The sequence below is a fragment of the Sphaerodactylus townsendi genome, linkage group LG04 (assembly GCF_021028975.2).
Source record: "Sphaerodactylus townsendi isolate TG3544 linkage group LG04, MPM_Stown_v2.3, whole genome shotgun sequence".
Taxonomy (NCBI): Eukaryota; Metazoa; Chordata; class Lepidosauria; order Squamata; family Sphaerodactylidae; genus Sphaerodactylus; species Sphaerodactylus townsendi.
The window spans coordinates 87,701,625-87,723,342 of NC_059428.1; the positions used below are offsets into that span (position 1 = coordinate 87,701,625).

General features: G+C 41.7%; 1 protein-coding gene across 1 annotated transcript in view; it reads right to left on the bottom strand.

Moving 5' to 3' along the window:
* Window positions 1–21,718, bottom strand: part of WWC3 (WWC family member 3) — an 80,891-nt gene that overhangs the window by 38,004 nt on the left and 21,169 nt on the right. The window contains 4 exon segments of the mRNA XM_048494099.1: window positions 126–205; window positions 703–779; window positions 2,847–3,050; window positions 4,701–4,810. Coding sequence (XP_048350056.1) covers window positions 126–205; window positions 703–779; window positions 2,847–3,050; window positions 4,701–4,810 — 471 coding nt within the window.

Consider the following 21,718-nt stretch of genomic DNA (forward strand, 5'->3'; position numbering starts at 1 on the left):
TTTATTACTACTTGTATCACAGAGTGTAAGACAAAACATTAATAAAACATTTTGAGCACACTTGTGATCAACATATTAACTTTTGTTATTAGAATTACATAAAATTTTGCTACATTTCAACTCACTCTTGCAATGTCTCCACTCCTTTCTCTTTGTACTGCAGCTCTTGTTTCATCTGTGCCAATTCTCTTTTTAACCTAGAAAGCTTGATTTAAAAAAAGAAAGGTCAAGGAGAAAAATATTCAACTAAATGGAAAGAGTTTAAGCCTCCATCTCTATTTTCTTGTGAAGTCTTCTTAGTTCCTAGTTTAGGCTATTTATTGCATTGTAATTCCACCTTTCTGTCAATGAGCTAAAAACACAAAAACAATTAAAACCAAACAAAAACAAGTAATTAAAACAATTAAAACCAAGTTACAATACACATAAAATGCAATAAAATACACATACATAAAAGGGACAATTAAAAATAGGAGGAGGAATCATCCACTGGCAGAAGACACCAACAGAAGGGAACAATCAAGCCTCTATGCCATGACTGAGAAGGCTCACTCCCAGGATGCCACATAATCTTAAAAGGTGGCCAGTATGTTACTCATATGAAAGCAACACTGTGAACTAGAGATATAAGAAAGCATAGAAAGTAAAAAGTCAATATCTACTATTTTTAAATATATCAAAGTAATAGAAAAGATTACTCACTCTGTCACGTCGACTTGCTATTTCTGCTTTAATCTGGCAGGGGTCATATTTGGTATTGGTTGAAAATCCAGAGAATGCTTGACAGAGGAAAAAATGTCTTAATTTTTAAAATAAACACTTGTAAAAATAATATATAACAGTATAATAGGATAATTAAACATCACACATTTTTAGTAGCTGGATCTTAGTTGCCACTATCCCCTGCTAAAACTAAGGTTACAACACAGAATCAATCAAATAGAAGATGTCCACATTAATCAAGCTAAAGTGCTTCTCAAGATTCTATTAAAAGCTACTTTGTATTTTAGGTGTAAAACAAATACATAAACTATATTCACTTCAAATGAGGCAAAAACAAACTGATTTCTTCCAAACACAGCTTCAGTTACATCTCCATGATATCTCCCCCTTACCCGTTTAAGATGCAGGTGCCTTTTGCTCAGTGTCTGCAAGGAGCCTGACTGAGGAGTCTTGGAGCGGACAGGGGAGATGCTGGGCCAGTGACCAAGAACTTGTGAAGGGATAGAGTCCCTTGCAGGGGATGGGGAGTGTGTTGCAAACATGAAGCCAGAATTCCTGGGCCCATCCCTTGTCACCACTGTGATAGCTGCTTGGCACAAGGGCCTGGCAACTTCTGATGGTTTCTCTCTGCCCTGTCCATGCCCCCGTAGTCTCACCTCATCACCTCCATGGGATGCAATGGCACAGTTGCTGAGGATGCTGATGCCATTGTGGTCACTGAAACCCAGCTGTGCCTTTTCCTGTTGGCCACTGCCTAAGCAAACTTTTTACATATGCTGTTTATGCCTACAGCATGCCCACTTGTCTTTAAAAGAATGTCACGCATTCTATAAGTGAAAATATTTCATAGGAGGATGTTTTTTTTCAGTACTCCCCAAAATTTCCAAGGTCTTGGGGGGGGAAACCTGGAAAAATAGTGGGGTTTCTCCCATTTTCCCCAGTTTTTATCTAGGCTTTCATATCTCTAGTCAGGGGTGATCAGGTCACTTAGAAGTGACCATTCATTTTCCAAGCAGTCAAAAGTCGCTCTCAATCTTTTCTCTGGTGCTTCTGTGATTACTTTATCTTTTCCATGAAAAGCTCCTGCTTCTCTTTTGTGCAAAGGAGGCAGTGCATAAGCACACCTTTACTTTAGATGGAAAAAATGACAATACAGCACCCTTTTCCACTTGCTTCTCCTCAACTGCATATGACCGTGCTCTTGCTCTGGACAGGAAAGAAGCATACTATCAACACTTTCTCTCCAGCTAGTGCTGGAAAAGCTACAATTTGAGGAGTGGTGATTCACTCCCTTTCATACTGCCATTTAAAGGATATTAGCATTTCCATCTTTGACCCTGACATACTTCAAGAAACATCAGACTGGCTTCTTACGTCCAAGTCTCCTTCTGCTATGATCAAATATTTTTTTGCTCAAAAAGAACTACATGCAGGTCAATCAACCAAGAGACCTCCTTCTCTAACATTATGCTACATTAATAAAAATATCCGTGTTTAAGACATCTGTAACAGCTCAAAATAAAACAAAACAAAATTAGGTCCCAGGGAGCCACATACAGGTTTAAAAACTGAGGAAAAATGTTTTATAAACATCATGACTCACACTATAAAGCATCAATTATAATGAGAGTACTTTCCGCGGTTCTATTTCTGTCATCATTGGTGCTTTCTATGGCGTACACCACAAAAGAAGCAACTTAACTTTCATAGAAAATTGGTTTGGCAACTGACCTTGCAATATCAACACTGGAAAAGTTTAAGATATGAACGAAGAAAAGGAAGATTGCAATAGCAGTGCTGAATTATTTCATTTAAGCCATGTGTACAAACAAATATGTGTTGCATATTTATATTTATTTTTCAAAACTGGATTTCTGTCAAGAATTAACAGTAATTTAAACTTTAAAAAATGCATCTTGAAATATCAACTAGCAAGGCAGCTTACCCATGACACAATATTTGTGCTTTTTTCTGCACAGACAGCACGGCATGTTGGATTGGTGAATGGAAACAGTGCAGGCATGTGGATCCATTTACACCTGTGGCTCCTCACCCAGTCAGGAATACAAGCACATAAATGTAGAATTTAAACATGAATTTCATTTTAGAGAAGTATAACTTACAGCTTGTATAAGAACGACTGTCATCCTCACACATTTTATGCAACTGCTGGTATTCTTCTTGTGCTAGCTCAAAACGTTGCTGCTTAATTTGGTAAATTTCCTTTTTGGCATTAAGTGCCTCCTGGGCAACAATTAAATATTCTTTTAACATTCGCTCTTGCTCTCTTCTCCACTGCTCTCTTGGGTCCTCAATTTGTGTCAGTTCTGAAGAGGAAACAAATTAAATTATATTAACCGATAAAGAATCAAAACACATGAAACAGCTATGACACACAAAACATGTTAATATCTCATGATCTGAGAAACGGGCAATCCTTCACACATGGATTTTTAACATAAATTGTTATTTGCTCCTTTGCATTTTACCCTCCCTACTGAATAGCCCCCCCCCCGGCCCCCCAATGTACTGAGTTGGGCCAAAAACTATTGTTTTGATTTGATGTGAGTCTATAGTAGTTGCTATTAGACTCATGCTGTTTCTGCACAGCCAATTACAGTGTTGTGCCATCGGTGTTATTGGCAACGCTGCAGCAACGGAGCGTTCGCATGGGCGGGCACTCCATAGACAGGTAACTCATCAGCTGAACCCCGGTGCTTCGCACACTGCACTTCGCAAATGGTGTGTTTGCCCCCAGAGTAGACGTCACAGGCATTCAGCACCAAGACTGCCAGTGTGGGCCGCCATTGTGAGGGGCGGGCTCTGCAGCACCGATTCCTGCCAAGCGCTTCGCACGACTGCAGTCGTGGAAAACCGTTATTGAAAAACCTCACCTGTTGAGTGACTTTCTATTACACCATTTGGCCCCGGTTGAGTGTTGCCACATCGCTGCAGCAACAGTGAAGCAGTGACGGCCGTGCGAACTCTCTACCTATAACACTGCTTTTACTGTCCTTTTAGCGTATTTTTTGGGCAGTGCAGAAACTGCCTAAGGCAGGGAAGGCTCAAGGGTCTAAAACTAATTCATCCACAGGTGGCCAAAACTGAACTGAACATTGCCTTGCAAGAGTTTGAGTGATTTACTCTGTTTTATGCTTAGGTTACTTGCTTCAAAAAATATTCCGTAGGACTTGGAGCTTTCTCTCTATTACACCTTTCCCTATGTGCTATTTAATCCAGTTCAGGCTTCTTATTTTAAAAATAAAACATCCATATGTTCCCCAGTGTTGTGGGAAATTGCACAACAACATGTTCTGTTCTTTTGATCTTGTCACCCTTTAGCCTATTATAATCTCTCACTTCAATCATGCCTTTTTCTTTTCCAATTCCAGTCATCACTTGCCAGTTCTAGCCCTTTCTAATAAGTTGTCTTATTCAATCATTCTGTCTCTTCATGCTGTTGCTGTAGTACTCAAGTCTTCAATCTTTCCTTCTAGCTATTCTGACCCCCTAAATAATCTTGCTGGTTTCTAAATTTTGCAGCATCTCTTTTGCCACTAAAAGACTCAAGTTTCAAGAAAGTTTCAAGAAAGAAAAGAAAATGGGAGAGAGACATTCACTGCATTTACGAAAAAGGAATTTTAAGCAAAGGAATTTTCTCCTGGAAAGAATTCCAGGAACTTGAACATATTAAAACTGCCAATTATATCTGTTGCCCTCCATCCCCTAAAATACAGTGTAATGTTTACATCAAGTCACACACAAACTGTCTTTAATAGAAACAAGAAATATTTTCAGTGTTTCAAGGAATAATTTAGAAATTTCATTTTTTAATCTATAGACAATAATGTAAACATGTAACTATGGTTTCACTGAAATGCTCTTCTGTGATCACAGACAGTAAAATTCAGTACGACAGAGAAAGAGAGTCTAAAATGTCATATTAAAATGTAATATAAAAAACCTCTACTACTTACGATTTATATGGTCCATGTAATAAATACCAATCTGTTGATCATAAACAGTTTCCCATCCTAAAGGCAGCTCATCGCCTACGCAGTCAGCAAAAGTTAAAGGCTTCGTAATCCTACAACATTAAAAAAATGAAAACAAGTTCAAAAGCACAATATTCAACTGAGTAACCACTGTTACTGCTTATACAATAGGTATGTTATGTACAGTTGATAAAAACCATGACTTGTAATTATAAAATATTAAATTATGTATCATATAAACTACATACAAATTCTAGATATATTCATATCTAGATATATTCATATCATATTAAAAGATCCCTCAGATAACAAGGGAGACAAGATTCTTTTTTACTTTCTAGGCTTACCAGCTTAATTATTAGGGCATGTAGTCCTGCCAGTTTTTCCAAATTCTAATAAAAATGTGGTTTCACATCAAAATAATTGCAAGTGAAACCAAACCTGTCTTACTCAATCCATTCAAGTCATGTATTGGAATTTATCAAAAATGTATTCAGGGAAGTATATTAGAATATACATATTTGTTTCAAGAAATCTCAAAATATAAGAATACTGTGCTTATAACAAAACCAGATAGCATGTCTTTTATACTTCTGTCAAACTCTGCATATATTTGAAAATGTACGTAAAAGCTATCTGCTTTCATTTTTCTCCCAAAACAGAATAACCATTATCTCAAGCACTGTCCACTATTGTTTATACCTGGAAAACTGTCAATTCAAGAAACTGATACAATGAATTAAAATCCTCTCTCATCAATGAGATCAACACAAAAGAAAGCAACTGATTTGGACACCATGACAATCTTCATGTAGACTACAGTTTGTTTTTGATACCTACATCCATCCACCACACAACTAGTCTAATTTGTGTGCACCAGAAGTCACACAGGAAATCTGGAAGTGCTGTGATAAATTGCAGTTACAGGTTGTACTCGTATCTCATACAATCTGCTTATCTGCTGAGTTGTCTTTGCATTTGTTAGTGAACATTTTGGCAATATTATGAAAGTGACTATAGTGGGCACAATTCAAAACCTCATAACAATATTCATAGCAATACAGGTCTATGGAATATTTTTGTATATTTCAGCACTTTATTGTTGTTTCTAACAAAAAGGTGTACATCATCCTTTAGATCTGTGGTTTGGTAACCATCATCCATCAGTCCATGCAGATGATTCTCCACTCTATCTTGTGCTTCCAGCAGATCCCAGAAAGGCTGTGGAAACCATGAATAGATGCCTGAAGACAGTTTTGAGGTGGAGGAAGGCTAGCAAGCTGAAACTTACGCCCAGCAAAACGGAAGTGCTATTAGTGGGATGAGAGCTTGACACATAAAGCAGGTTATTTCCTGTTCTGAATACGGTTGCACTTGCTCTAAAGGATCCGCTTGGGAGTGCTGCTGGACCCAGACCTCCTGTTGGATAAGCAGGTGGCAGCAGTGGCCAAGCTTCATCCCTTCCTGAGCAAGAAAGATCTTGTCACAGTGATGCATGCACAGCTGACGTGTAGATTAGATTACTGCAATGAATTCTACATCAGGAACCTATAGTTGGTAAAGCTGACTAAAACGATCTGTAGAGACTATATCAATTCAATCTTGTTCCACCTACACTAACTCCCAGTTTGCTTCTGGACCCAATTCAAGGCGCAAAACTTTAAACCTTTAAAGCTCAATATGGCTTGGTGCCAGCAAACTTGAAGGACTGCCTTCTCCCAAATGAACCTGCTCATCCACTATGGTCACCTTCAAAGGTCCTGATTTGGGTGCCTCTACCATCGGAGTGAAGCTAGACAGGCAACTACCCAAGAAAGCATGTTGTCAGTCATGGTGACAAAACTTTGGAACTTCCTCCCCAGGGTGATTCATCTGTCACCCCCTATCACTGTCTTCTGACACAATATGACTTTTTTGTTTTGTTTCGTGTACCCCAATAAATGTTATTGGCTCTTGCTCCTGGTTGTGTTGTTATGTGTTGCTTGCATATTTATAAGTTTTTACTCAATTGTTTATTTTGCATATACTTTATTTCAAATGCCCTTTTAATTTTGAAGTGTTTTAGTGTTCACCCCCTTGAGGACCAATAGCTTTTTGGGTGTAGCATTTTAACGAAACATTGATGCGTCAATGTTTTTTTTTTAAATTAACCTGCAATCGCTCTGACTTCAAATGCTTATTCTCTTAAATTGATGGACATAAACACTACCTCTCAAACACATTTCCTGGCTTGGCAAAATTCTTTAAAAAGAAATTAACATATATATTATAAACAGAAACAAATACAAACCTACCCTACGGCACACATTCAAGAATATGCTGAGAGCTGTAAGTGACCGTTCTGTCAGCTTATTACAAAGTGTCACATACTGTGTTCTGTCAAGAACTTATTTTCCTCTTCCAAAAGATGTATTTTATAATTCACATTTTAATGCACTTTGTTGAACTTTGTGTACTTTGCTCCTAAAAGTATGCTTGAAAAAAGTAAAAAGTGGAAATTTAGATCCTACTTTAGATCCTACTTTCCCACGGCTGAGTTATAACCACAGGAAGGAGTTGGTGGAATGAATTCTTCCTCCTCTTCCCTGTCCCCAAATAGGCTGTCCCAGAGCTCCTCTTTAAGGATGATCTGGGGAGACTCTCCTAAGCAAGATTCCAGGGAATCGTGCAAAATCTTCATCTTTGCTGTTTTCTGCTTATAGCCTGAGTTAGCAGAGGAGAGACAGGGAAGTACTGTTACCCAATTCCTCTGTGTGACTGCAGCATCCCACCCTATGACATATTTTGCTTACAAGGTTCCCCTAATCATCGGAGAAGACTTTTGGGATAGATGGTAGGCTATTTATGGAAAAGGAAGGAATGAAAAAATCACATTGCCAAATCCTGTGAATTCTTCTCCACCCATTATGAGTAGTTAGTATCACAGCCTGCTCGACTCTCTTTTGCTTACAGCAAAACACAGACCGCAAAATCTCCATATAACTCAGTTAACAGAATCAAAAGTTACCAGCCTTCACTGTCATTCTATTTGCTGTTTCACAGAGATACACTGTTGCTGTATGGACCCTTTCCTCGAGATAACCAGAGATCACAATACCTCCCCATCTCTTTCCAGCCTTGGGACAGCATAGTCCTGGGGTCCCCCAATGTGGTACCCATGGAAGCTATGGCACCCATCAAGTGTTTTTAGAAAGGGGGCAGAACAAAGTGGGGCTTTTGCCCACAGGGTTCTTAATTGACCACTGGTGATCTGATTAGCTTTGTGGATTCAAAAAAAAACATTCCTTCAGCAGCAGCTGCCACCACAGCACAAGGATCTTCACTGTACGATTTAGGATAATCTGTGTACATGAAAGAAAATACTTTAAAACATTATGTTCATTCTGGCAACATTTCTGTCTAAAACACAGAATTACTACTAGAGTTATGCATGGCCTTAATCTTTTATGTTTTGCTGTTGGCCCCACCTCCTGTGGCAGCCATTTTGTGATTGTACCCACCAGTCTGTACCAGAATTCCAAAGTGCCTGTAGAATCTAAAAGGCTGGGGATTCCTGATGTTGTCATTCTACTTTCTTCTTTGGCACTGCATAAGCAGAACCACATCCAGCACAAACAAATTAGATCCCCACCCTCATCAGGTGATGAAATCTTGCCAGCATTGTGAAGTCTTTGGTGTTGGAGGAAGTGCTTTCCAAAATCTTTACAAGAGAATAATGAAACTACTATGAGAGATCCTCGGTTGGGGGGAAATAACCTTTGGGACAGTTACAGGCCTACTTCTACCTTGCCCTACCTGTCTGAGCCGTGCACTTGGTAAAAGGGATCACAGAGCAATCTCAGGTGTTTCTGGATACTTCACCTGTCCCTGACCAAGTTCAGTCTGACTTTACGTTCTTTTGCCTCCTTGATTTATCTGCAGCATTTGATACAGCTGACCATAGTATAGGCATGCAAGGAATAATGCTTCAAGATGGCCAGATCCAGTTTGCAACCAGAGGTGCCGAAATAAATGAAGCTTGCAGGATATGATTCATCCGGTGCAGTTCTTCACTAGGGTCCTCCCATATCATGCTTCATTTCCGTCTGTCATACCTGAAGCTCTGACTTTAAACGTTCTCAATATGTGGATCATATCTAGCTACATATATTATTTATTATTAATGGAGCTCCCAGAAGGGCCTGCCTCTGTTCCAGTCTAGTGTTTAGACATTATGGTTCAATGATTGAAAGAAGTGCACTGAAACTGAAGTCAAGACAAGATTAGGGAATTTCTAGTTGGAGAGACTATTCTTGAAGAAACTGTTTTGCTTACTCTGGTTGGGGCAACATTGTTTTAACAGAACATATGAAAAGGTTGGGTGTATACCTGCATATAGGTTTGCGTTCCTGTCAGCATTACACTGTTTCCATTATATCACAAACTGTCTCCCCTTCTACACTACGCTGACACAGCTTCACTAATTCATGCTGCTTTACCCTCAAGGCTGGGCTAGGCTGAACTAACACGCTGTAGCTCCCTTTCATGAGAACTCACAAGCTTGTCTGTTAACTAAAACAAGCCAGTATCAATATGCAATACCAGAAGTGGAATGACTTACTGGCAGCCTATTATTTCCAGGTTGGCTCTGCTTAAGGTGCCAGTTCTTACATTCCATGTCCTTCGAAACCTTGAATTCTCAAGTCTGGCGAGGTGAAGGAGACACCGACTCTCCAGAAATGTTCAGGCCTAGAACTTCACAGAATTACCCATCCCAGCCTTTTCTGTCATCAGCATGGCCAATGGGTTGGCACATGCTGGTAGCTGGATAGGCTAAGGATATGGGTTCCTGAACATCGCTGGAGCCGCATGGTTCCATAGTCTGGTCTAAAGATGGACTTCCTCCGTGACATGGAGAAACCTGCTATGTATGTTTCCCCCTGTATAAACCAGTATGTCCTCAACAGTTCTTATTTTCTTGGGCTAAGAATATTTTAAATGACTATTGTAAGCCTTTCAATTCCAGTATAGTAATGTTCATTTCTTCACAGGCTGTTAACAGGGGCCACACAACGCATCCCTGGGACTTTTCATCGATACTCTGTTTAGATGTGGGCGGCGTTAACCGAAAGAATCCAGTCAAAGTACAATCGTCCAAAGAACAGTATGGTGTGCAGGTGAAAGTTTGTATGTCCGCATATTCTTTTATATATAAACATTCACTAAATATCGATGTATACTGGTTTTGTGTATGTGCTATGACAAAGTGATGCAACTAAAGGAATATATTAACAAATTAGATTTTTGTTGTGTCACTGAAAATTACTGCAATTGAAAGTGAAAAACTGCCAGCCTCATTGACTACCCCATCTTTAAAGTTGTGAAGACGAGGGGTGAATAACATCTGGAGTTGATCTAGCTCAATATATTCTTCAGGAAAAAGATCCAGCACATCATTGCTGGGGTAACTAGCATTAAAAAACATTTAAAAGCATACGAGGAGATCAAAAGGCAAGGGCCCTTTCGCTGCAGGCAACCTCCCACCAGCAGAAATTATGCCAGGGAATGGGTAGGGGCCATTCGCAAGGGAGCGTGTGAGGGGCCCCTCAGAAGCCGGTGAAGAAGACGTGGCTTCGCACGGAGCCGCCACTTCTGCGTTCCCCCCCACTCACCTCGTCCTCGCAGTTCGTCGCAGCTCTCTGAGGGTCGTCAAGGGACCTCGCCACTACACTGTCCGGAGGGCAACGGCGTCCCGGTTCCTGACAGCCTTTCGGAGCACGCTTTCGGTGGACGGAAGAAATTGATGAGGGCCGAAAGCGCCTAATATCTTCCAGCGGTATGCGGTTACGCACGGCGCTTCGATGAGAAGATGCATTTTAGAATCAACCTTGCTAAAATGCCGTGAGGTAGTTTATAAAGAGCAACTTCACGCCGCTCCTGGGCAGCTTCAGAACCCGGCGCCTACCGCGTTATCCAGCAGCACCTCGAATAAGACAGCTGCTGCCGTGCCGGATGACACGCGCTGCTCAGATTATTGACAAAATGACACGCTGGAGTTTCCGCACAATAAAAAGTAGCCGAGAAGTGAAGAAGGGCGCGGGGAGGTCCTTTGCCTGTGGGTTGGCCATGGGTGTTGGTCTTTTTGGCAGGAAGAATATATGTAGAAAATCCATTAATATTAAGGAAGTGGTGGTCCAGGTTTCTTGCAGTAGAATGATATCAAAAATAGTTGAACAGAAGATACTTGTGGAACTCTTAATGGACATAGCCCTGGTCCCCATCCAGCAATGTTCCATAAGATTAATATCATCACTTAGTCAAGTCTTTAGTTGGACTTAGTCAAGCTAATGTATTTGGATGCACAATAGGTTAGTCAACATTATGATTTATACATCCATTATTGTTTCCTTCTACAATAACTGAAACCTGTTGGCTACTTGTCCGATTCTTTGTGTAATTTAATGGTTGCTCTAAAGCAGGGGTAGGGAACCTGCGGCTCTCCAGATGTTCAGTAACTACAATTCCCATCAGCCCTCTGTCGCTACGGCCACTGGGCTAGTAGGGGCTGATGGGAATTATAATTACTGACTATCTGGAAAACTGGCTGGAGATTCTAAGCCAAAAAAACCTGTTCGATTATGGAACAACAGCGGTAACTTTTTGGTTCGAATATGCCTTATGTGGTATGACGATGAACATGTTGATGGGCTATTGAGTTAGGATGATTGATATGGATTTCAACTTCAATATGATGTTCGATTTTTCTTTATTTAATGGAATGGACCGTATTAGGAACAGCTTCGGCTGCAGACCATGGTGGGGTTATGCCTTCTTCCTAATGGACATTTCTTGACTGTTATGCAGATAGATTCTGCTGTTCATTTGGAAATGGCTATTGGAAATGGACTGGAGACTGTTATGAGCTTTAGTTCATTTCAGCTATCTGTTTGCTATTGCAGTCTTTTTCCTTTTGTGAAATTTCTTTATGAGCCTTGTAGGAGAAATGGCTTTTACCTCCTTCTCCCGAACTTCTCCCGAACCAGGCACCAGGGATCGCTGGAGGACCAGATTGGAGAGCGAAAATACAGTGCACCCTAGCAACACCACCTGTAGGAGGGAGCCAAAAGGGTGGTAATATAAAACAGCCAAGGAAACCCAGGTGAAGTCTTCTTTTGTCTTGGCTTCTTTGTTCTGAGGAGAAAAAATCTCTTTTCCTGGACTGAGAGAAGGCAGCTTAGCCATTTCTAGGCGTGTGCTCAGCCACAATGATATGGAGCTCTTACTTAAATAGGCCACTGTTTAGCTGCTACGTCCCAGGGCGCCCTTGTTTCCACCATCGGGTTTGGGCAGGGTACGTAGGTAATAGTGATAGGATAGGGGATTCATGCGGTTTGTCTCCTTTATTTGTTATTCCTTGCTTATCTGGTGCGGTGCTAAAAGGTTCTTGTGATTGTTCTACTGTGAATAAATACTTTCTTTTCAAACCTTATATTTGGTGGACGGTTCTCTGTGCGATTTGGGTAAACTACCTTTAATGTCGCGGGACGCGCTGGAACCTTTCTCCGCTTACAACCAACCCGTGCTGGCTCTCATGCGGAATGGCGGGGTTACTTTCCTACCTCTGCCGCGACAGAGGAGACAGCGACAATGGGAGGCGTTTGGCGACCTCGAAAGTGGCAGAATTAACACAGCGGCATGAAACAGCAGCCGACATAGAGGATCACTTGTAGTGATGAAAGCCTACTCTTTGAATCGAAACTTCGGCAGCGGCCTGGCAACAGGTAGAGGAAAACTGGGAGATCCTGGGTTCGATACCAGTGGATCGCAAGGATCCGGGATGAAGGTAGCGAAAGCATGGCTCCCTGGGAATAGATATCCTCTCAGGGAAAAGTTGGTAAATCGAGACGGAGAGTGCTGAAAATAGACACCGCCAGCCATAAGCAAGCCCATTTCACCACAGGCCTCAAATACTTCTTCCTCAAAGATCAGATCATCTGTTGGAGATATTGAAACCAGGGAGACATTTTTGGAGGTTTTATGAAAAATATTTTTGTTCAATAAAATTCAAGGTCCAACTCTTGATCCAACTCTAAAAGTTCTTGGTCCCACATTTTTTCCTGTAGTTTCTTCCTGTAATATTATCTCTGACCTCAGGTCGAGTTCGCATGCCATGAGGAACTTATTTTGTCGTAACAAGTCTTGTTTTTGTTTAACACCAGCTTATGGTATCAATCTTCTCTTTGGAAGAACCATCCACTGTCACCAGTTCAGCATCATTGATAAGAGTCTGCTGACTGAGGAGGTGGAGTGCATGAGGAAAACAGATTTTTATTTGCGTCCTCCATCAGTAAATCCTTATCTAACCATCTCATTGGGATACTGTTTAGGGACCAGTGGTCTTTAACCTATTCATAAATGACCTGGAAGTAGGGGTGGGTAGCGTGGTGGCCAAGTTTGCAGATGATACCAAATTATGTAGGGTGGGTACTTGAAAGGATTGCGAAGGGTCCGTTGCCGACCTTGAGATAAATTAGGTGAGATGAGCTCAGAAATAGCAAATGCAAGTTCAATGGGTGGAAAATGTAAAGTGATGCGGCTGGGGGCAAGGAAAAATCAGGGATCAATATTACGCCTGACGCTACAGAGGAGTCCGGATGCGTGGGTTCAGTCACAGGGACAAGGAAAGGATTTGGGTATGTGAAGTTAATATGGATTTGAGACATGGGAATATCGAACTCAATGCATAACAGCTGTGAAAAGGCAAACTCTGCTGAGGATAATTAGGAAAGAAATTGATAATAAAACTGCAAAAGATTATGTCATGCCCATATATAAAGCAGGTGGTCGCGACCGCGCCGGAGTACTGTGTTCGAAGTTCTGAGTAGCGCATCCTTCAAAAAAGGATATTGAAGAGATAGAAAAAGTGCAGAGAAGGGCAATGAGGATGATTGAGGGATCACTGGAACACCTTCCTTATATGAGGAGAGGCTGCAGCGTTTGGGACTCTTTAGTTTTGGAGAGGCGTCTGAGAGGGGAATCATGCATTGAAGTCTCATAAAATTATGCGCCAGGGGTACGAAAATGGTGACAGAGAGAAATTTTTCTCTCTTTTGTCTCACAACCTAGAAATGTTTCAAGAGGCATACATTGAAAATGCTGGGGAAAGAATTATTAGGACTAATAAAAGAAACAATACAACCATTCGCGCAGCGTGTGATTGGTGTTTTGGAATAATATACGGCTTACAGAATTGGTGATGGCCACTTCAACCTGGATATGGTTTCAAAAGAGCTGGACAGATTTATGGAGAGAGTCCATCGATCGTTACGCAATCTTGATCCTCCTCCTGATCTGAGGTTACGCAATGCAACAACAGACCAACGGGTGCTCAGGAGCAGCAGCAGCAGCAACAGCAGCAGCAGCAACAGCAGCAACAGCAGCGGCGGCGGACGGCTTTCACATCCTGTATTATTCCTAATGGTACCGTGGTGCGCCATCGCTATAGCAGAAAGCTGACTGGTTTTGGACTCTGTCAGTTCGAACTGGCAACTATCTTATGTTCTTATACTAGGTTTTATACACAAATTGTTATCCTGAAGGGTTACTGTAGCGGAACACCGCGTATCTGTAGAACACTGATTGAACTGGGTTAAATTCAGAGGATGACCAATTCGGGCGTGGCTATTTAATTTTACTGTTGAAAGATGATTCCCAAGACAGGGGAAAGATGGCTCACTTCTATTCGCGATTTATTTACGCTAGATTTTTTAAACACTTTTACCACTCTGATGTCATATATAGCAACAAACAAAATTCCACATAAAATATCCATCACGGTCTGGAGGAGCCTCTCTCGCTGGGCAAAAGATTGAAAGGATTTAAGCAACGATCAGATTTCTCTCTCATTAGTGACAATCATTTTTCCAGGAAAACCCTGGGTTCAATGGGTTGTTTATGAGCAAGAGAACTCTTCTCTACACACACATCTCTGCTGACCAGAAACTTTCCTATTCAATGGAGGAAACCAGAGCGCATGCATGTTCTTCCATGTTCATGCATTGAGTAGACCAGCTAAAACAAAGAAAGATATCCTGAAATGCCAAGAGTTTTCAGCAACAAGTGGAAACATGAGAAGAAGATAGATAGAAGTTCCTTCCATTTAAAGTAGTCTTTAGATATCCCCCCTCCTCCAAGTTGTGCTAGCTGCTAGGGAAACTAATGTCTCAAACCAAAGTCCAGAGAAACTGTGGCTCAAAAGCTTACAATATTGTGTGTCATTGTGGTCTGCCCTGATAAAAGGTATAACATGGATTTTGTTGCTGAATTTGTGTTCCACCACATTACTGATAGAGCCCATGAGATTTGTTGGTTTAAGCCCCTTCGAATTATCTAACCAGGCAAGCCATTCATTGCTTTTCACTGTGATTTTTGTGAAGCTTCATCACTTCTAATTCAGCCCGAACATCGCTATATAGTAAAGGTGGCGAAATGTTTACCTTAACAACGAACTTGAAGGTTGTTCTGCCGAAAGATTATGCAGCCAAAAAACAAAGCTATTTCACAGATCATCCATAATACAATCTTGGATTTATCTCTAGGGATAACAAAGAATGTGCAAGTATCATAAGGTCAGCAAGTCACATGCTGTTTACCCCTGAAGAAAGCACCTTAAAGGCAAAAACAAGGTTTAATAATTGGTTAAATTTAAACCCAAATGCATGAGATACGTATATATTATGGATGGAATAGATAAGGCACACCGTTTAGCCATTTTCAAAAAGCAGCAACCTGACCATTACTGAAAGTTTCTGGATACATTGTTCACTTCTCTCACAGAACAGGCAATTCGCTGGCGGAACACCATTAAGAAGCTGGAATTGCATATGAGCATTGGGGATGCGATCTTGTATCGCAGAAAATAAAAGACGAAATATTACCAGTTTTCATGGGGTTTTGGAAACTACTTTTGATGGAGACGGATTAATGTGAGACCTGCAAAGTGAACAATTAGGAGCAGAAGTGATGAAATGATACAAAATCGCTAATAACAAATTTTGGTTTTACTGTTCTTCATTTGCTTATAGAATTCGCATTTAGGAAGAGACAATGCACGGCCGAAAAATGGTGTCAGACTCCCAAAATTGCATCAGTGTTTGGAGCATTTTCCAGACAAAACGTCTGAGGAGTAAAGGAAGAACTTGACTACATTAACTGTTAATAAGAGACACATTAATCACTCAAGTAAATTGTTAATGGACAGGTACCCAAAGTTGTTGAATAACATGTTTTTTTTTTCCAATGTTGAGTTCATTATAGGACCAAGATGGTGTGTATAAGGGTTTGTTTGTCTGGCATTTTTAAAATTTTCCACCTATCTCTTTTGCCGGAGACTCGCGGGCCGGTATTTTAAATTTTCCACTTATCTCTTTTCAGCAAAAGATACTATCGCAAGAAGGAAACATGGGGTAAAAGGTTTCTGTTTCACAAACTATTCACTGGTATTAGTAAGAAAAGGACGATTGCCGTTTCTGGGGATCGCAGTCCACAGAGCAGGACTTACAACAATGACTTAGGAAAAAACTAACCTTTGTTAGTACTTTAGCCTGCCTAAGGGTTTATTCAACTGTTTGACAGGTGACATTTTTTTCAATTTTCAGCATTAGGATAGATTGAACCCTCATGTTTGGTAAAGATTGAGTTCCTTCCATTTATGGGCCTTTAAAATGGAGGGAAACTAGGTGCCGAAGCATATTAAGTTGGATCTCCGACCCTTCCTGACAGAACCAAACTCAGGGTCATTCCCGTTGCAAAGAGAAGCACCTGAATATACGCTTGAAAATGCAGGTAGGCAACCTCTACAGGTAAGGACCTGAGAACTCCACTGGGAACTGTCTAAAAAAAAGAGTGCAATGTTTCTACCATTGTAAGAATGATGGGAAAATTTAGGTGGCGGAACGATTCACTGGTCTAAAATTAGACGATTAGGGAATTTGTGAAGTTTCCTGGGGCAGGCTATGGCTTTAAGGTTAGAGGCACCAAATCTGCTGTGCAGCTGCTGGCACTGCTCCTTACAAAAACCCCTGATTTTGATGAAGTTTTGGTAGGGAATATCTTAACCTTTATGGACTCCAATTCCTCACGACACTCTCTATTGGATACCGGATGAGGATGGATGAGGAGGAACAGGCAGGGGAGCTCATATAAAACTGCACCCTCTCAAGCACCCAATCTTCAAAACCTTAGGGACAGCCTGTAAAGAGAGAAATCAGTCTGCAGGCTGGCTGGAATTGCTTGGATAGCTCCAACTCTCAACCCATCACCAAAAGAACAAACAATCTCTTGAAAAAAAAATTTAAATCGCATTTTTTGACTCTTTGAAACCTGGTTGCTTCAAGATAAATGGTGCCTTTTGGGAGAACTGAAAACTGAAAGTCCCTCCCCAGCTTTTCTTTTAGATTTTTCAGTTCAGCATATTCAAATGCAGACTCCTATAAGTAATCACACACCTACCTATCTCAGGACAACATGAATTGCCTACAAGGACCAGACAGAGAAGTACTGATAAACAGGATGAACATGTTGTTGGTTTGTGTGTTCACAACTTAAATTCACTGACAGGGAGTAGTAATCATGCGAAATTCCTTATTCCGCAATGCAGTGCTGAGCTATAAAGCATTACAATAAGAAACATTCTGGTATCTAGCTTTCTAGAATAATCAGGTCCATAGTTATCTCAGCACCTGCAGGGTAATCAGGTTCAGTGCCTGACGGTTGACAAAGACCGATTCTTATACAGTTCTTTTCGTCTGAAAAGGAATCGAAACGAAAACGAAATCGATGAAAACCGAGGAGCAATTCATTTCCCGCAAGGAATCAATATAAAATCAATTACATCTGTTCCGAAAGTAACTCCAAAATTACTCGAATGGATTAACTTCAACTCCCAAACTCGGCCGAGGAGTCAGGCGTGATAGGACTCCTTACTTTGAACGTGATATCAGGGGTGTCCTGCTCCAGCCAGCTGGATAAACAGCCAGTTTTAGGTTTTCGTGGGACTTTTTTTGAGGCAATTTTTTCTGAGTTTGAGGATGAAAACTATGGGGAGCAAATCTAAAACCTAAAGCAAATTTTGCCCAGAAAAAAGTCGATGAAAACTGAAGGCTCCGCGAAAAACTGAAGTCAGCGATAAACTCGAGGGTACCATAATATATATTTTAGGAGCCCTACGGCACACAGTGGAAAGCTGCAGTACTGTAGTCCAAGCTCCACTCACAACATTTGTTTGATCCCAATGGATGTCAGTTTCAGGTAGCTGGCTCAAGGCTGAGAGCGTTTTAACCTTCTGGGTTTGGTGAATGATTGTACCCAGATGCAGGCCCAAAAGTATTATAGTTGTCCCTTCCACATTGCAACTTTCCACACCATGGTTTCAGCTTAATGTGGGTCAGCAACAGACCCCCACCCCCCAACACTAGCACACTCAAAGCAAGTCCCGGTACCACACAGGGGCTGTCAGTAAATTACCCTATCTGCTGCGCTCATCGAGGCGTCAACAGTACCAATGCTGCCATCAATCACCTCCAGAGCAGACCCAGAGAATCTGATCAGCTGCCACTGCACACAAGCTAAACCAACAGTCATGTTGCTTGCTTCCACCTGGAGGCAGTTGCCTTGCCAAAAAAAGTTAGGTAGTTTTGCAGATCACAGGGGGTGCCATGTCCCCAGCGATATAAAAGGGACAACTGTAGATGAATGAGAAAGGCAATGGCAAACCACCCATAAACAAAATCTGCCTAGTAAACATTGTGATGTGACATCACCCAATGAGTCAGTAATTACCTGGTGCTTGCATGGGGGAACCACTTTTACCTTTTATACAGTTTTACAGCATATGTAAAACCATCTAATGTTGGTGATTTTAATAAGAAAACAGTTACAAAGCATTGCTAAACACATAAAAGTTTATTTGTGGTATGGGCGATATTTGTCGCAGGCTAAAGCGGGAATCATTCTGCCGACCAATTCTTCTTCCTGTGGAATGCTCCACTTGTAGGTCTGCTCCTGAAGGGCGCCTGATCCACAGTCAAGCGTTGGGAGGAAGGATATTTGGTCACAATTGAGTCTCTATCTTTGGTGCGGTGAAGGTATATGGGATGAAATCTACTGAATATTCAATTTCTGGAGAAAAGAAGTCGAGGGGAAAGAAATTATGTTCTTAACATCAGAAACGCCTTCCAAAGGTATCCTCCTAATACTACTCATTGCTTAATGATAGACAGTGGTATGTTATTCGAATATAATGCACAGTTTATTTGCAGCCCGATTCACAGTTTTCAGTCCATTTTTTCTCTCTCTATGCCATCATCATAATCATTAAATAGTATGTGAGCAAACAAGTTATATTCCTGGAAAAACCACAGCATCATAATTATTTCTATAATAATCTATCATAAAGAAATTGTTGCCAAAATTCAAATTGAATGATGAACACACGGTAGCCATGCAATTTCCAAAGTCAAAAGATTTAAGTCAATGTTTAGAATTTTATGTTAGGCAAGATTCCACTTTCTCCCTAGTACTTCTACTCTCCTCACTATCACCAAGGATTACTTAAAATATAGATATTTCCGTTTCATCTCTGATTATTTCCCTGTGTATGGGTTCAGAAGTTCTGAAAAGGATGGACTTGGCACATCAACTTCCTATGTTTGCATTTGTTAAAAAAAGATCAGCACCAAGAACATTCTTTGATCCTGACTGCAATAGATATATGTGTCCTTGAAATACTTTGCAGGTATTTTCATCTGAACTACACAGGGCAGAAAGTTTAACAAAGAAAGTAGTTTTAACTTGTATCAAAAAATGTCTAACCTAGCCACTTACATACCACTCCTTCCAGCCACAACAGAGGTTGTTTGAGAGTAATGTAAACATTTTATGTATGTATTTATTTAAAACATTTATTAACCAGTTTTCTACAAGCTGGAACTCCAAGCAGCTTACAATGTATTTTAAACAATGACTATAAAAGGCACAATTTAAAATCTCAACTAGAACTACGACAACATAAGAAATTAGGTGCAGTTGGGGACGCATTGTGAGATATCTAGAGGATTTCGGGGCATAGAATTCCCATCAGCCCCTACCAGCATGGTCAATTGGCCATGCTGATAGAGGCTGATGAGAATTGTAGTTCCTGAACATCTGGAGAGCCGCAGGTTCCCTACCCCTGTACTAAACTAAACTGTTCAAATGTAGTGCTACAATAAAATCTTAGCCTCGGCCTCAATATCGATCAGTGGGGGACGGGAACACTGCTCTTAGAGGAGGCTGTTCCTTAATCTTGGGCTTGCGCCATTACTGAAGCGGTCCATTTGGTTACCCATTGTTATCAAAAGGATACGCCTCTTCTACTAGGATGGGGAGACGCCTGGTTGGTAAGCCTGAAGCTCGTTCTCAGGGGCAGGTGGATGTAGCGTTTTCGTCACTTCCTGGGAACGGCTGGGTCATTTTGGCTCCAGTGAGCGAATACTGTCAAAGCAGTGGAAAGGTTCCGTTAGTAGTTGGAGAAAGTGAGAATTAAGTTTGTTAAATTGTTGTGCGTGCGCAGCGAACCCATGGTATCAGCGATTCGTGTTCGCAGGTTCGAGACTGCTGTTCAATTCAGAGAGGCCAGGCGTCCTCCCTTCCTAGTAGAAGGCCTTCCGCGGTAAGTAACCAATGGAACCGTTCCACTGGAGAGGGCGCCTGGATCGGATTCCAGAGCAGTTCTGACGGTTGTTAGATTCAGTCTCCGATGATGTGCTCCAGCACCCGTCTGCGCGAACGCATTAACTGAGGCTGCTAGAGAGTTAACTTGTAGTGCCCTGACGAAGGTTCGATGGCGTTGACTACGTGGAATAACGGCGGCAGCATGTCCGTCAGAACCTGCCTTCTCAAAGACTCGTTTATAGATGCACTCGGGTAAGGTGTGCTGTGGGTGGCGTGGGGGGTGGTATACTGTTCAGCTGGTATGCCCATTGATAGTCGCGGCTAAAATACAGCCGCCTGACAAGCGTTACTGGTCTTCTGCCATTTTGGTTTTCGTTGGGGAGAGATTATTGTCCGGATACACGTGAGAGTGCCGGTTAGATGCGATGAAAGCCTTGGCGGCTCTTCCCCGACATCCAGGTTGTACCAGAAGCGTTCGGTGCAGAGATGTTTGGGGATGAAGCGCGAAAAAACGGAAGAACTATCTCCTGGGTGAAATTGTTAGCTGGAGCAGACCTTAGGGATGACAAGGAGAAGTCCAACCGAGGACAATACTGTCCTTATGGAAGGTGAATTAAGGTTGTGCGTTGGAGCACGGATCCTCGGAGATTCGCAATGTTACAGCCAACTGGGCTGGAAGGATCTATGGCGTGAAAGCGCGGTTGAGGTGATGTTGGGGTCTACACGCGGATTCCGAATGGGAACTTAGTCCAGGAGCTGAAGGACTGTGTGAAAGCGCCTGCAGTAGAGAAGTGGTGCACTATGTAGGTGGTTGTAGCAGCTTGGCCTCTTAGGAAACCGCTGACTTCGTCACCGGGTGCTGCCTCGAAAGTGGTACTCCTGTGAGTAGGGCAGATCGACGGTCTGACGAATGCAGCCACTTTGGCGCAAAGTGTGGCACTGGCATAGACCGTGTTGAAACTTCCAGCACTAAGGTTAGACGGGTGGAGCGTAAATCGGTGAGTTTATCGTTTTCTCCTGCACCGATCTAACGTCTTCCAGAGCTGGGTTGCCAATGGCGTTAGTGAAACTCACGTGAGGCCAGAGGACCTCCGTCACCTGCATTCCTGAGTAACGCTTTGTTCAGCTTGGGAGAAGCTGGCGCCTCAATGCCATCGACGGTCAGTTGGGACTCACTGGAAGCGATGGGTGGTGCACTATGGGCCCTGTGAAAGCATGTGTCGGTGGAGTGGGTAGTCTGATGCGGGTGATGTGGCCATTATCTCCAGTATGGAGGAGAACTTCATGGTAGCCTCGGCCAGTAGGGAACC